Source organism: Ranitomeya imitator, chromosome 3, assembly GCF_032444005.1.
Source record: "Ranitomeya imitator isolate aRanImi1 chromosome 3, aRanImi1.pri, whole genome shotgun sequence".
Lineage (NCBI taxonomy): Eukaryota > Metazoa > Chordata > Amphibia > Anura > Dendrobatidae > Ranitomeya > Ranitomeya imitator.
Genome location: NC_091284.1, coordinates 182,992,414 through 183,009,246, shown reverse-complemented (window position 1 = coordinate 183,009,246; position 16,833 = coordinate 182,992,414). Strand labels below are relative to the sequence as shown.

Below are 16,833 nucleotides of genomic sequence, written 5' to 3'. Positions count from 1 at the left end.
TTTCTTTATTTGGGGATTTTTTAATTTTTTTTGTACATTTTTATACGTTCTATTTTTTTTTAAACTTTCTACCATTGTCCCAGGGTGGGACATCACTGTATTAGATCAGATCGTTGATCTGGCAGTGTGCATAGCACACTGTCAGATCAACAATCTGACAGGCAAGTTCAGGAGGCTTTCCGGCGCCTGCTCTCAGCAACTCTCAGCAGGCACCAGCTAGCCAGGTCAATTCATGACCCGGAAGGAGTCCCGCGGCCATCTTGGATCCGGGGACTCCTTCGGAGCAACGCGATCTCATCTCATAAGTTAAATGGATTTCTATGGTGAACAGCAATCTTCAAGTCTGACCACAAATTCTCAGTTGGACTAAGGTCTGTGCTTTGACTAGGCTATAGACTACTTCAAAACATTAACACATTTCCCCTTAACCCCTTAGCGACCGCCGATACGCCTTTTAACGGCGGCCGCTAAGGGTACTTAAACCACAGCGCCGTTAATCAACGGCGCTGTGGAAAAAGTCAATAGCGCCCCCCAGAGGCCGATTTTCTCCAGGGTCTCGGCTGCCGGGGGTTGCCGAGACCCCAGAGAACATGATTCGGGGGTTTTTTAACCCACCCCGCATTTGCGATCGCCGGTAATTAACCGTTTACCGGCGATCGCAAAAAAAAAAAAAAAAAACGCGATCTCTTTTTAATTTCTCTGTCCTCCGATGTGATCGCACATCGGAGGACAGAGAAAAGGGGTCCCAGGTGCCCCCCCAATACTCACCTAGCTCCCCCGATGCTCGTGTCTCCCGGTGGGCGCCGCCATCTTCAAAATGGTGGGCGCATGCGCAGTGCGCCCGCCGGCCGGCACCGGGAGAATCTTTGGGGTCTTGGCTGCCGGGGGTAGCCGAGACCCCAAAGAGCATGATCGGGGTCGGTTTTACCGACCCCTGTTTTGCGATCGCCGGTAATTAACTGTTTACCGGCGACCGCAAAAAAAAAAAAAGAAAAAAGTAAAGTGTAATTCTCTGTCCTCTGATGTGATCGCACATCAGAGGACAGAGAAATAGGGGGATTCGGGGACCCTACAATACTCACCTGTGTCCCTGGATCCTCTTGCTGCTCCTCCTGGCCGCCGGCAGAAGAACATGGCGGACGCATGCCCAGTGTCTCCATCTGCCGGCCGGCAGGAGAACAGCAGTTGGGGCTAAAATTAGGGTTAGGGGTAGGGGTAGGGTTAGGGTTAGGGGTAGGGGTAGGGTTAGGGGTTAGGTTAGGGTTAGGGGTAGGGTTAGGGGTAGGGTTAGGTTAGGGGTAGGGTTAGGGTTAGGGCTTGGGTTGGGGCTAAATTTAGGGTTAGGGTTGGGGCTAAATTTAGGGTTAGGCTTCTTTCACACTTACGTCGGTACGGGGCCGTCGCAATGCGTCGGCCCGACATACCGACGCACGTTGTGAAAATTGTGCACAACGTGGGCAGCAGCTGTAGTTTTTCAACGCATCCGCTGCCCAATCTATGTCCTGGGGAGGAGGGGGCGGAGTTACGGCCACGCATGCGCGGTCAGAAATGGTGCATGCGACGTACAAAAAAACGTTTCTTTGAACGTTTTTTTGTGCCGACGGTCCGCCAAAACACAACTGATCCAGTGCACGACGGACGCGACGTGTGGCCATCCGTCACGATCCGTCGGCAATACAAGTCTATGGGCAAAAAACGCATCCTGCGGGCACATTTGCAGGATCCGTTTCTTGTCCAAAACGACAGATTGCGACGGAATGGCAAACGACGCAAGTGTGAAAGTAGCCTTAGGGCTAGGGTTAGGGTTTGGGCTAAAGTTAGGGCTAGGGTTGGGGCTAAAGTTAGGGTTAGAGCTGGGATTAGGGTTAGGGTTTGGATTAGGGTTGGTATTAGGGTTAGGGTTGGCATTAGGGTTACGCTTGGGATTAGGGTTAGGTTTGGGATTAGGGTTAAGGTTAGGGTTGTGATTAGGGGTGTATTGGGATTAGGGTTAGGTTTGAGGTTAGGGTTGAGATTAGGATTAGAGGTGTGTTGGATTTAGGGTTTTGATTAGGGTTATGGTTAGGGTTGACATTAGGGTTGTTTTGGGGTAAGGGTTGTGATTATGGTTAGGGTTAGTGATTAGGATTATGGATCAGGTTGGGATTAGGGTTAGGGGTGTGTTGGGGTTAGGGTTGGAGCTAGAATTGGGGGGTTTCCACTGTTTAGGTACATCAGGGGGTCTCCAAACACGACAGCCAATTTTGCGCTCAAAAAGTCAAATGGTGCTCCCTCCCTTCTGAGCTCTGCTGTGCGCCCAAACAGTGGGTTACCCCCACATATGGGGCATCAGCGTACTCGGGATAAATTGGACAACAACTTCTGGGGTCCAATTTCTCTTGTTACCCTTGTGAAAATAAAAACTTGGGGGCTACAATATCTTTTTTGTGAAAAAAAAAATATTTTTTATTTTCACGACTCTGCATTCTAAACTTCTGTGAAGCACTTGGGCATTCAAAGTTCTCACCACACATCTAGATAAGTTCCTTGGGGGGTCTAGTTTCCAAAATGGGGTCACTTGTGGGGGGTTACTACAGTTTAGGTACATCAGGGGCTCTGCAATCGCAACATAATGCCCACAGACCATTCTATCAAAGTCTGCATTCCAAAAAGGCGCTCCTTCCCTTCCGAGCTCTGCCTTGCCCCCAAACAGTGGTTTACCCCCACATATGGCGCATCAGCGTACTCGGGATAAATTGGACAACAACTATTGCAGTCCAATTTCTCCTGTTACCCTTGTGAAAATAAAAACTTGGGGGCTACAATATCTTTTTTGTGGAAAAAAAAAATATTTTTTATTTTCACGACTCTGCATTCTAAACTTCTGTGAAGCACTTGGGCATTCAAAGTTCTCACCACACATCTAGATAAGTTCCTTGGGGGGTCTAGTTTCCAAAATGGGGTCACTTGTGGGGAGTTTCCACTGTTTAGGCACATCAGGGGCTCTCTAAACGTGACATGGCGTCCGATCTCAATTCCAGCCAATTCTGCATTGAAAAAGTCAAACGGCGCTCCTTCACTTCTAAGTTCTGCGCTGCGCCCAAAAAGTGGTTTACCCCCACATATGGGGTATTGGCGTATTCAGGAGAAATTGCATAACAAAATTTATGGTTACATTTCTGTTTTTACACTTGTGAAAATAAAAAAAATGGTTCTGAATTAAGATGTTTGCAAAAAAAAGTTAAATGTTCATTTTTTCCTTCCACATTGTTTCAGTTCCTGTGAAGCACGTAAAGGGTTAATAAACTTCTTGAATGTGGTTTTGAGAACCTTGAGGGGTGTAGTTTTTAGAATGGTGTCACACTTGGGTATTTTCTATCATATAGACCCCTCAAAATGACTTCAAATGTGATGTGGTCCCTAAAAGAAAATGGTGTTGTAAAAATGAGAAATTGCTGGTCAACTTTTAACCCTTATAACTCCCTAACAAAAAAAAATTTTGTTTCCAAAATTGTGCTGATGTAAAGTAGACATGTGGGAAATGTTATTTATTAACTATTTTTTGTGACATATCTCTCTGATTTAAGGGCATAAAAATACAAAGTTTGAAAATTGCAAAATTTTAAAAATTTTCGCCATATTTCCGTTTTTTTCATAAATGATCGCAAGTAATATCGAAGAAATGTTACCACTATCATGAAGTACAATATGTCACGAAAAAACAATCTTAGAATCAGCGGGATCCGTTGAAGCATTCCAGAGTTATAACCTCATAAAGTGACAGTGGTCAGAATTGCAAAAATTGGCTCGGTCATTAAGTACCAAATTGGCTCTGTCACTAAGGGGTTAAACCACTTGAGTGTTGCTTAATCAGCATGCTTAGGTTTATTGTCTTGTAGGAAGGTGAACCCCCGTTCCAGTCTCAAATCACTGACAGACTGAAACAGGCTTTGGTCAATAATATCCCTGTATTTATGATGAGAAATACAGGGATATTATTGACCAAAGCCTGTTTCAGTCTGTCAGTGATTTGAGACTGGAACGGGGGTTCACCTTCCTACAAGACAATAAACCTAAGCATCCATCTTTCCCTCGACTCAGATCATTTTCCTTGTCCATGATGCCGAAAAAACATCCTCACAGCATGATTCTGCCACCACAATGTTTCACTGTGGGGATGGTGTTCTTGGAGTGATGAACTGTGTTGGTTTGTCATCAGACATAGCGTTTACCTTGGTGGCCAAAAGTTACATTTTGGTCTCATCTGACCATAGCACCTTCCTCTATACATTGGGGAGTGCCCCACATGCCTTCTGCAAATTCAAAATGAGCCTTACAGTTTTTGTTTGTAAGTAAAGTTTTTTTCCTGACCACTCTTCCATAAAGGCCACCTCTATGAAGTGTACGACTTATTGTGGTCGTATGGGCAGATACTCCAGTCTCTGCTTGTGAACTCTGCAGCTCCTTCAGGGCTACCATTGGCCTCTGTGCTGCCTCTCTGATTCATACCCTCCTTGCCCAGGCTGAGAGTTTTGGTGGTTGGCCCTCTCTTGGCAGGTTTGTTGTGGCACCATGTTCTTTCCATGTGATGTTAATGGATTTGATGGTGCTTTGGGGGATCATTAGAGATTGGAATTTTTTTTATAACCTAACCTTGAGTTGTACTTCTCAACAACTTTGTCCCTGACTTGTTTGGAAATCTCCTTGGTCTTCATGGTGTTTGGTTAGTGGTGCCTCTTGCTTAATGTTGTTGCAGTTTGTGTGGCCTTTCAGAAAAGGTGTGTGTATATATACTGTCAGACCATGTAACACTTAGATTGCACACAGGTGGACTTCCTCTCAATAAGCCTGTGACTTATGAAGGGAATTGCTTGCGCCAGAAATTTTTAGTGGCTTTATAGCAAAAGGGGTGAATACATATGCGCATGCCAATTTTTAGTTATTATCCTATAAATTTAATTTATGCCTATATTTTTCTCACTTCTCTTCACCAACCTAGACTGTTTAGTGCTGATGGATTACACACATATCGGATTACAGGTTGTAATGTAACAAAATAAGTAAAAAGCAAATGGGGTTGGGGTGAATACTTTCGCAAGCCACTGTAGATTTAATTCTTTATTCATGGCTGTGTTCTTAGGCAAAGCTGTGAGTGAACCTACTCCATAGATGAAAAGCAGCCCCACACATTAATGGTCTTGGGATGCTTTACTGTCAACATGACACAGGACTCATGGTAGCACTCACCTTTTCTTCTACAATCAGTTTTTCAGATGCTCCAAATAATCTAAAGGGGGCTTCATCAGAGAAAATAACTTTGCAGAAATTGGACTGCAGAGGACTGGAGTAAAGTTATGTTCTCTGATGAAGCCCCCGTTAGATTGTTTGTGACATCTGGAAGACTGATTGCTCAGAGATGAAAAAGTGAGTAAGTAAAGCATTTTGATATCATCCATGTGTGAAGTTGCTTTTCATCTAAGGCTACTTTCACACTTGCGTCGTTTGGCGTACGTCACAATGTGTCATTTTGGTGAAAAAGCGCATCCTGCAATTGTGCCCGCAGGATGCGTTTTTTCTCCGTAAACTTGTATTACTGACGCATTGCGAAGTATGGCCACACGTCGCATCCGTCGTGCAACGGATGCGTCGTGTTTTTGGCGGACGCAACGCACAAAAAAGGTTCAATGTAACTTTTTTTGTGCATTGTGTCCGCCATTTTCGACCACGCATGTGCGGCCAAAACTCCGCCCCCTCCTCCCCGCTCATCGCAATGGGCAGCGGATGCATTGTAAAACTGCATCCGCTGCCCACGTTGTGCTACATTTAACACGACGGTTTGCGACGGCCCCGTACCAACGCAAGTGGGAGTGGCCTCACTTACAATTTTGTCTGAGAACACTGCCATGAATAAAAAATGGGATCTAAACATACTCAAAGAGCAACTTCTCCAGCAATCAGGGAACAATTTGGTGATGAAAAATGCTTTTTCCAGCATAATGGATCAACTTGGTCGCATGGCAGAAGTGATAACTAAGTGGCTTGGTGAACAATACATTCAAATTTTGGGTCCATGACTAAGAAACATCGAGAGCCTGTTGTCAAGGAGAAACTGCAAAACAAATTTTGGTGGTCCATTTTCTTCTGATACTCTTGTGAAAATTAAAAGTTTCGGTCTATTTCTTGTGAAAAAAGTTAAAAGTTAATTTTTTCCTTCCACATTGCTTTAGTTCTCATGAAGCACTTGAAGGGTTAATAAGCTTCTTGAATGGGGTTTTGTGCACCTTGAGGGGTGCAGTTTTTAGAATAGTGTAACTTTTTGGTATTTTCTGTCATATTGATCCCTCAAAGTCACTTCAAATGTGATGTGGTCCCTAAAAAAAATAGTTTTGTACATTTTGTTGGTCAACTTTTAATCCTTGTAACTTCCTAACAAAAAATTATGTTTCCAAAATTGTGCTGATGTAGATGAAGTGGACATGTGGGAAATGTTATTTATTAACTAGTTTGTGTGACATAACTCTCTGATTTAAGGACACAAAAATTAAAAGTTTGAAAATTGTCAAATTTTCTAAATTTTTGCCAAATTTCCTTTTTTTTCATAAATAATTGCAAGTCGTATCGAATTTTTTTTTACCACTAACATGAAGTACAATATGTCATAAAAAACATTCTCATAATCTGATGGATACGTTGAAGCGTTCCAGAGTTATTACCACATAAAATGACAGTGGTCAGAATTGAAAAAATTGGTCTGGTCAGTAAAGTGAAAATCACCTTCTGGGGTAAAGAGTTTAATATTTGCAATCTGATGTCTGATTTTAGAGAAATCCACATTTTTCTTAATATGTATATCAGCTGTTAAGATCTATAGGCCAAGACACAGATTTCGATAACAAATCTGCATCTAGAGCTTAGCGTAAATGAAACAGGGTATCACCACCATGAGACATGTAATGACTGATTGTCTGCTCTCCTGATTTACATGTCTTACACTGGTAAAAGCCCTTTGTCATTCAAAATAATCCCTAGCAGATTCTCTGGAAGATCAGTGTCCGACCTATAGATCTGAACAACTCATTTACATAGTGTGGATTTCTCTGGAATAAGACATTGGATCACAGATATGAAGATATCATTGTATTCAACTTTCTATGACCTACATGCTCATATAGACGGTTTAGAAGGGTTGATCCTATTGACAGAGTTCCTTTAAGTCTTGCTTAGAAAAGGCCTTTTGTAACCAAAATTTGGCTTAGCTAGGCGCTCCTGTGTGCTCTGTGAGAACTGTTGCCAGACACTTCTGTGTTTTATTTCTACCCCGAATAAAAGGATCAGCCATTGAGGTTCAACAGGCCCGGGTCCTTATACCTTCTGCCTTAATCAAGAGAAAGTTGGAAGTACATTATATACATCAGACTGTAGGCCGATCTAATCTCATCAATATCGGAAGGTTCGGCCTACTTTACTTAACTAATGTGTATGAGGGCCATTACTGTTGGCATATCCAACCAATAACACCCCCCCCCCCCCCAGTTTTCAATTTAAGTAACCACAATGAAGTGACAGAAGTTTCCAATTTCTACAACAATTTTTGTTGCATTTTTTATACATTGTAAGACAAAAATACTAGTTCGAAATTATCGAAAACTTTATTGATTGCGCAAAGTCTTTAATGCACATTGTAATTCTTTACATTAAACCAAGTTTATACAAATTACCACTGCAATGCAATCTGAAATATTAGTTCATGAATGATTGTCGTAGTAACACTTCAGTCAAAAAATATTGTCTTAGATAAGCATATGATATGTTCATCATCAATTAACAGCAAATATCTCCTGATTTCTATACCTAGATTATTCATTTTGTGAACATCCATAGTTTCGGGATCATTGACAACATTTGCTTTGTGTTTAATTATTGTTAATTAAGGACAAACCCTGTTCTTATAAAATACCAGGATTTATATCCTTCCTGACCCTGTCACCCAATGCAGTGGTGCCCGCTGCTGAGCAAGGACTGGGATCAAAGAGGTTGTCCACTACTAGGGCAACATCTTCTTGATCTAAATGTTTGGCACCAATAAAATAAAAGTTTATATTCTCCTCCAGTGCCGGTGCCATTTCAGCGGTGTCGGGACTCACGTTCCCGGTCACTCATGAAGTTTTAATGACACGTGAAACTGGCACCCAATCAGCGCTGGCGTTGCTGTCTCTGCCTTTGGACAAATTGAACATCAACAGGAAGTGAGAGAGCAGCTGCAGTCGTGACTTCCTCTTGATGTTCGATTTGTCTGAAGGCAGGGACGGTGACACCATAGCAGATTGGGCACCAGGCTCACGTGTCAAAGCAACTGCACCAGAGTCCTGGGAACGCGAGTGCTGACACCACTGGAATCACACCGACACGGGCAGAAAGTATAAGCTTTTTAATGTTATCAGGGCCAAGCGTGAGATATGAGAAGGGGTTGGTCCAAGCACTGGACATCTTCTTTAAGAGTAAGAATATTGTCTGGTACATTATTAGACTACCTAGGTAGAAAGATTCCTGTCAAAGAAAATGAATGTGGCTGATGAAAAACAATTCAACTGGTACTTTTGTACCTTTACTTTGCTCCCACTTAAATGGGGTCGCCCTAGAAAGTGCCGCTTGTTTAGTTGCCAATCAGGTACAGGAGATTATGGGGGATTAAATGGAATAAAAGTATGTGATTAACTCATGTTCAATAGACTAATATTAGATAGGTCAACAAAACAATATGTACATTTTTCATTAAAACAACCCATGACTACTGATGCTGGATGAGCGGCGCTCCTGCGCCCTGCTGCTGCGGGCACCCTCCATTCACGTCACTACAAGCCTCAGGAGTGCTGCCCGCATGGGTCATCCAGCTATACACAGGCCCACTACGGATGTCACAGCCTCTGTGTGCCACTATCGCTTTGCATTACAAAACAGCATATTCCCAGCCTGTTCCAGGTTAAGCGACAGCTTATATACCAAGGGACTTGCCCTCCTACCCTATGCCTGCCACCTACATATGTATCCTAGCGTGCATCAAGTAACCCCATGAATAAGGCCCGGGAGGGTCGAAACGTTGGGTTTCTATCTGCACTTTTTGTTTCCTTTTTGTGGCAACCTGTTTTGTGAACACAATAAACTTGTTATATATTTGCATCATACCAGCTTCAAGTGTGCGGTAATTTTTGATATTGGACTGTTTTGGACCACACGGTCTGTTTTACCAGCACCTACTTACCTCTGTCCTGAGTGCACACCATTATTTCCTTTATAACTCAAGCTAAACATTGGACAATTAAATATAATACTACCGTAACACAATGTCTGTATGGTCTGCATTAATATGTGATGGGAAATCTGTGCATGATACTGCTTTCTTAAAGAAAAAAAATCTAAAGCTTTATACCTAATAAACAAAATATACATAAAAGTAGCCACATGAACAATACATGTGCCTTTAACACTTGTGATTATTAAATTACAAACATAGAGGACTGATTGACATCTTATGTAAAAAGTGCCTAATGTCTAAAAGTGAATGTCACTGTCACCTTTTAGGAACAACATTCTGTGCTAATCATATTATTAAATGGAATCTGTCAGCAGAGTTTTACCATGTAATCTGATCGAACCATGAGGTAGGGACAAAGACCCCATTCCAGCTATGTATCTCTTAGTTAACTGGGTGCAGCAGTTATAATAGCTCATTAGAGGGGCAGAGAGCTGCTAATCAGTGCTGGGTGTGTGGTTGGACTAGGAGGCACAAGGGCAGTTGTCCTGTAATCAGAATCTCCTGCTGATAGAACACTGAATGTATTGAAACAGCAAAACAGCGCCAAGAAAGTGACATATCCATGAAATCAGGGACTCTGCTCCTACATTAGAGTGCTCTCAGATTACATAGCAAAAACTAGGTGGCAGATTCCCTATAAATATATTGTTATACCATTTGAAGCTCCATTGTAGCCGATACAAATCTCCAAATTCCACTAGTGAAGTTCTGATTGCTGTAAAATATACTAAATAATTAAGACAGAATTTCCAATATATGTTGATTAATAAAATTTGATGATCAAAGGTTGATATTTTACAACGACGTACATTGGGGATTATTCGGCAGACATGGTTCAAGAGGCATTACGTATGCCAACTGATCAGATCATGGATTCCTAAATATAGCTTTGACTACAAGAATCAATGATGCTACCTAATTGGTTGTTATACATCACTAATAACTTATTGTTTGGTACTAGTTTCCATAAATAGGCCTACTAGGGGATCTAGTTGTAGGCCACATCGATATTCCTAAAAATACATGCTCAATGAAGAACCTCATCATCAATCAAGTTATGAAAAACAGTGTTAGAGAAGTGGCAGCATCCTTCTGGATGTTGTGGAAGGGTTTTTCTGGGAATAACCTTTAAATGTAAAACATATAACCTTAAGCAACCTTGTACGGTAATTTACACCTCATCAAAATTCCTTTCCGCTGCCTAGATTCCGATTTCGATCATGTGATCTTACCAACTTGCTTCTTATCCTGCTCCTGCCTTAGATTACATGTCATAGAAAGCGCCCATGATCTGTGCCTGGCTGAAGGGAGCTGTCTCCAGGTTTTTTTGACACCTAATCTGAGAGCAGCATAATGGAGAGCATACATGTTAAACACCAGCCTGTGGGTCAAATCTGGCCGGGAGGGTGATTACATTTGGCCCACGAGGAAATACCCACTGCAGGGAGACAGCAACTTAGATTCACCTGTTTCCCACACTCCAATTAGGGGTGCATTTATTTTTCTACCCCACCGGTTCATGCCTTTATGCTGCTCAATGGAGAGGGCGTGAGGGTGGGGAAAGCATCCCCTGGCTGCATCCCCGCGACCGATTCAGCCTGGTTTGCCTGTGACAACACATGAGACGTAAAGATAATTTACCCTGGTCAAAAAGAAGGAGAGGCATCTATTTAGCTGAGTAAGTAGCACTGCACAAGTGTCATTGTGTGTAAAGGACACTGTGGACCTCAAGGGTAGAAGGGGAGGAATCTGAAGGGTCTAGATAACCCTTTTTTTTTTTAATAACAAATATATGTGCTATTGATATTAGCAATGAAGTTGGCAAAGATGGTGGAGGGGAAAATAGTCACAGCACATGCTTATACATGTATGAATAAGTTCTTGGAGTTGGGGGACATTATTTTACGGCAAGAATTGTATGTATCAATCACATTCATAGGAGTATAATCACATGCACCCATTGTTACCTCCTTGAAGTATAATCAAATAAACCCATTGGAGTCCCAAAATCAAATACACCCGATGTAACAAAATGATGCCCCATCCTCACCTTAAAGGAGTTGTTCCCTTTCAGCAAATGCCTGGCTGCAATTTATTAGAAAACAAACAAACCATGCTGTACTTATTTATAGGGACACATTTATAAAGATTATCTTGGGACAAGCATTTTTTTAACACATCTAATTGTGGAATTTATTTTATTCTAAGATTTGTTAATTAAAATCTACTTTGTTTGTGGGACATCCCCTTTAAGTTTGTTTCCAAATGAAAAGGTTATATTTGATGATAAAGAAAAACTTCCTCAATTGTAGACTTTTTTTAATATAGTAAATATCAAAGTTGACTCTGGACTTTGTCCATGCTTTTCCTTTTGGCCCTCTGTGTATTTGAGTTTGACATCCTTGATGTAGAGACACAGACCCCAATTTCAGCGATGTGTCTCTTACTGGGCTGCTTGCTGTATTTTTAATAACTGCTTTATCAATATGAGATTATCACTAGAAGACTAGTAAACTCCTAGTACTAGACTAGACTAGTACTCCTGCCCCCACGACTGATTTACAGCCTTCTTCCTATACACAGTACATACAGAAAGCAGTTATGTGGGTGTGGTTATACAGAGCTCAGCATTCAGAGAACTGGTAAATCTGCAGCTAATAACGCAGTGATTTTATCAGAACTGCAACAAGCAACGCAGTGGATACCTCACTGGAATCAGGATCTCTGTCCAGACTCTGCTATTGGGTGAGGAAACCAAAACCTAGTGACAGATTCCCATTAATTCCTTCAACAATAAGATGTCTTCATTGTTAATATTACACTCATTGCCCTGTCTCAGAACTGCACAAGTGTGGTATTAGTTTGCGCATGCGCCATTATAGAAAAGGTAATCTGAGGCAGGAACAGAAGCAAGCTGGCAGGGACAAGTGTCAGGTTCAGAATCTCGCAAGCAGTGAACAATTTTGGCAGGGTATCAATTATAAAGTTGTTAATGATGATATGAAGAAACGTTTTTTCAAATAAAAAATTATTCTTGTAAGTAAACTTTAAATGCTGCATTTTGTTAGCCTTGCTCTTTCATTGAAGAGCAGTTTTTTACTCTCCTAATATGTAACTCAGTAAATACTTGTATATCCAATAAAACGACAACTATGTTTCACAAATTCGTGTTATCCTCGTGCACTGTTATTGCCACTAGAAATGGGAATTACTCACTAAGGTTTGTCCCTACAAAATGATAAGACAGCACTTATGTAGGGACATGTCTCCTACAGTGGGGAATTTTAACACTCAGATGTCAATTTATGTTTGCTTTTCCCGGAGGATTAATAGAAGAAGCAATTTCTGGAATTTTTATTTTATGAGAAATACAAGTATTGGGGAAAAACAAGGAAATCTGATGAGTCCTCAGAAAAACCTACTATTACAGTTACTGAGGTGAATCAGTAGATGCAAGAAGAGAACGTGTAAGACAAAGGGCCCTAACGAGACTCCCTAACATCAGTACATGCGCATGGCTTGCTTCATAGATATGCTTATGAATGTGTTGTATAATTTTTCCAATAAATACATGAGAAAAAAATATGTTCACATGAAAACAAAGAAGTTACTGAAAACCTATTTCTTATTTTTGCCATAGGCAAACAGAAACGTATCGTTACACAGCAGTTTTGGCCTCGTTCAATTTCTTAAAAACCGCACACAGAGAAATATATACTCCCTCAAATCTATAAGAAAATGCCGCTTACATATCTGAACTCCAATTGCCAATATTTTTTGGCAAATGATCATTTTATTAGTCATGGTATCTATGATAATAGCTCTCATGGTGTCGATGATCATCCTGATATCCCTCCTCATAGCCTTCATGAGGGTAACCATGGTAACCATATCCTCCATACTCATCTTCAGGGCAGCGCATTCCCAAAGATTGTTGGATGGCCATTTCTTGTCTTCTGAGCTGCATTGAGTCAATTAAATCATATACAATGGCCATGGACCACATGGGTGAAGGATACCAAGACTTGACGTTGCCATCTTTACCAACCAGGAGCATGGAGAAATATTCTGGGCTGATTTGAAAATAGTTTCTTATGTCTCTCACTAAGTTGAAAGAAAGATCTTCCCTCTCAACACTGGAACTTCCTGTAACGACAATGAGACATTATTCCATATCTTAGATGCTTCAGGCTGGTTGAGTGCTCGGTGATCCATGACCATAGTTTTGTATGTGAAGATTGACCTTGAGATAGATGTTAATCTAATGTGATCCCTGTGAGATCTTAGGTCAGGAAAATCATGGCGTGTTGTGTATGGAAAGTTCACGATTCTGGACAACACAACAAAACTGATTGTCAGCTAATTGCTGCATAAACATGAGTGACGACGTCAGCCCACCTCCATCTGTCTTAACGCACAAGCTCCATTCATGCCAGTGGTGAAGTCATTTATCTGCTTGCCACATGTTACACAGTGATAAGAAAAACTAAGTACACCCTCCTAGAACATTATAGTTTTATGTATCAAGACATAATCAGAAGAACATCCAGTTTCTCTCATGACTGTATATAGTATACTAAAGTGCACTGTAGGTAACTGTATATAGAATAGGGTTTTTCTTTGTACATATTAAAATTCCTGTAATTTTCGTTGATATTTTTTGCTATGGCTTTTCACCATTTTCAACATTTTTATGTGCTTATAATGAATTGAGACCTATCCTGACCACGTTCTGCTGACACGTGATGTACAGAGATTACAAACTGTACAATTTGGTCGGTTGGGTATGATCAATATTTCAGCCACTGAATATACATGAACAAGCAAAGAGTACGGTAATTAAATCTTTGCAACTTTATTTTTTGTAAATATGTGTGCCTTTTAAATTGTCAGCTGATTCATGGGGCCTGAGTTTGGAACCTCCATTGATTACACAAGAAACACCCCAAGATGTGCTCAGAGAATGGAGTGCCAAGCTCCTACCTGAGCGAGCACAAAGAGTAGAGTACTGATAGTTGAAAGTCAATGCTTTCTATTGTAACCATACTGAGACTCAGATTGGAGCTGTGCACTCCATTCTCTTGAGCATCTCACAACTCAACAGATTTTTTGAGCGATCGGTGGGGCTCTCAGGGCTCAGACTCCAATATATCTTCTGGCAATGAAAAAGTCACACATACTTTGCTCAACATTGAAATTGCAATACCAAGAAGAACAAGTTGTGGAATTATGGAAATAACAGGATCCATAGACATCCATTAATCCATCTGGATTTGCATATCCATTAAGGATATGCAAATAATTAAAAAAAATGGAAAGAAAATGTTCAAAACATCTTGATTCATTCAGTATTGAGTATGAGCGTCACATGCAGAAACAAATGCATTTACACATCTTGGCTGTTATCAATGTGTGTAATATTGGTTGTCAGTGCAATGTTCTGCCACACTGAATGCATTTTGGTACACAAATCATCAACAGCTCTCATTGCAATGACTGACCAGTGAGGTCCTAGATGTGTTTGATGGGAGACAAGTCTGGACATGCTGCAGACCATGGTACCACATTTAGGCCAAGAAACAGGCATACCGTATTTTCATCATTCCACAACTTTTCCTTATTGGTGTGGCAATTTCAGTATTGAGGAGTATATATAATTGGTATCAAAAGTTTACTTTGTAAGATATGCTTCACACAAAGGTTTTTTCAGGGAAATTTTGGCCCCACACTACACAGAAATCAGTAAAATCACCTATTAATACATTTGCATTGCCATACATATATCCTTCTGATTTTTCCAGTACTGTTTTGAATAAGGCTAATCTCTTTGTAGTTTGCGTAGTTATCTGTACACTGAAAAAAGATTGAATAATTAAAATCCATAATCAGTTGGGGGACAATCAGAAGGACCCCATACATATTAGATGGTCCAGCGATCCTGCTGAAATTGGGGGTAGCAAAACTTAAATAATGTGTGGTGGGCATAATAAAATCAATAAGTTTTACTTAGGCTAGTTTACACTATTATGTGAGTATGAATCATAATACACGGACTGACTGAGGTTTGTTGCATGGACTGGGCAAGTATGGACAGCAAGACACTTGTGTTGAACCGGCCTTTCAAGACAACTTTTCAACCAATTTTATTTGGAAATCGTGCTATAAGGGCTGATGCAAATATCCTTGTTTTCTCATTGACTATTTTTCCAAATACCAGTAAGTATGTAAGTAAGTAATACCAGATGTGCATCTCCATTGTGTGAACAGCGCCACATACAAGTGTTTTTTGTGCAGTAATATGCCAAGCAGCCATGCTCTCCATTGGTCTGGTAGGTTGTGAGTGGTTGCCTCATCGGTAATTCTGCACCTGTGTTGCCGCCATCTTAACCACATGGGTCCACTGCATCCTGATAGTGCATTTGTTTGGAGGCCTAGGCAGGTAGGCATCTCTGCCTTTTTGCTGTTTTTTTCTGAATTTTTGGAGGATCTCTGAATCCTCTTTTTGTGCTATTGCTGTTTACAAATACCAGGAAAGCAAATGTTTCTTACCATTTATAGGGTAGAGCTCTAATACACCACCACCTTCCACGCCAATGCCAACCATTTTCAAAATGGCCATGTGTCGTAAACCTTAAATGAAACAACAGTATTATGTATTATACAGGCTTCTTGTTAGGAAAGTTTAATATTTTTATAGTAGCAAGTTGCATTTTATTTCATAACAGACAGCCATATCATAATGCCATTCAATAAACCAAAGGAATAGTTCAGATGATGTTTCAGTGACGTTTTCTTACAAACATGCAAATGTACTAATATCTATTTATAAGAAAGATATTATAATTACTGTTGTCAAAACTACCTGTTTTTCTTTAATATTCTAAAGTTGTAAAAACTTTCTAAGTAAGCCATGTTAAAAGGTTGTGACTCCATCTCATTGCCAAGATGTGCCATCACTTTTGGATCCATGTGGGTCCAACTACCAGGACCTTCACTGACTCTAAGGATATGCGTACACGGTCAGGAATCCCTGCGCTTTGGACGCAGCAGATACCCAGCTCCGTCCAAAGTGCCGCCCCCTGTTGTACACGCGGTGATTCACTGCATTGTATTCATAGACTGTTATTTATCTTGTGGATACGGAGCGTCTCCACAAGATAAATAGAAATGCTGCGGTCTTGAAAGGCACGACGCATGTCTGGTTACCCAGGGCCGCCGGAGGCGTCCCTGCACGCATAGTCATAAAATCCCCTCCACTATGCTGTAACATCTGGACGCTGCGGATTGGATGCTGTGGATGTATGCAGCGTCCAATCCGCAGTGAATACTGAAGGTTTTCTGACCGTGGAAACATAGCCTAAGAATGAAGTTATTGCTGTTCTCTTTGCAACATATCCTTAATTTCAAGACTAGTGATGATCCCAGCAGGCGGACAACCACCAGACAGAAAGTGATGAAATATCATTACTGTATGCCATCATTTTTTAGTGTACTGTGGCAATTTTCATTTACCTAAGCCAGTACTTTAAAGGGGTGGTCCG

At 41.0% G+C, this 16,833-nt stretch overlaps 1 protein-coding gene across 2 annotated transcripts in view; it reads right to left on the bottom strand.

Moving 5' to 3' along the window:
* Positions 1 to 7,609: 7,609 nt before the first annotated feature.
* CCDC80 (coiled-coil domain containing 80) overlaps positions 7,610 to 16,833 on the bottom strand; it is a 181,026-nt gene continuing 171,802 nt past the window's right edge. For both annotated transcript variants that reach the window (XM_069761671.1, XM_069761670.1), the window contains 2 exons: positions 15,842 to 15,922; positions 7,610 to 13,438 (listed from right to left, as the gene is read on the bottom strand). In XM_069761671.1, coding sequence (XP_069617772.1) covers positions 13,089 to 13,438; positions 15,842 to 15,922 — 431 coding nt within the window. In that variant the 3' untranslated portion in view covers positions 7,610 to 13,088. The remainder of the gene's footprint in view (positions 13,439 to 15,841; positions 15,923 to 16,833) is intronic.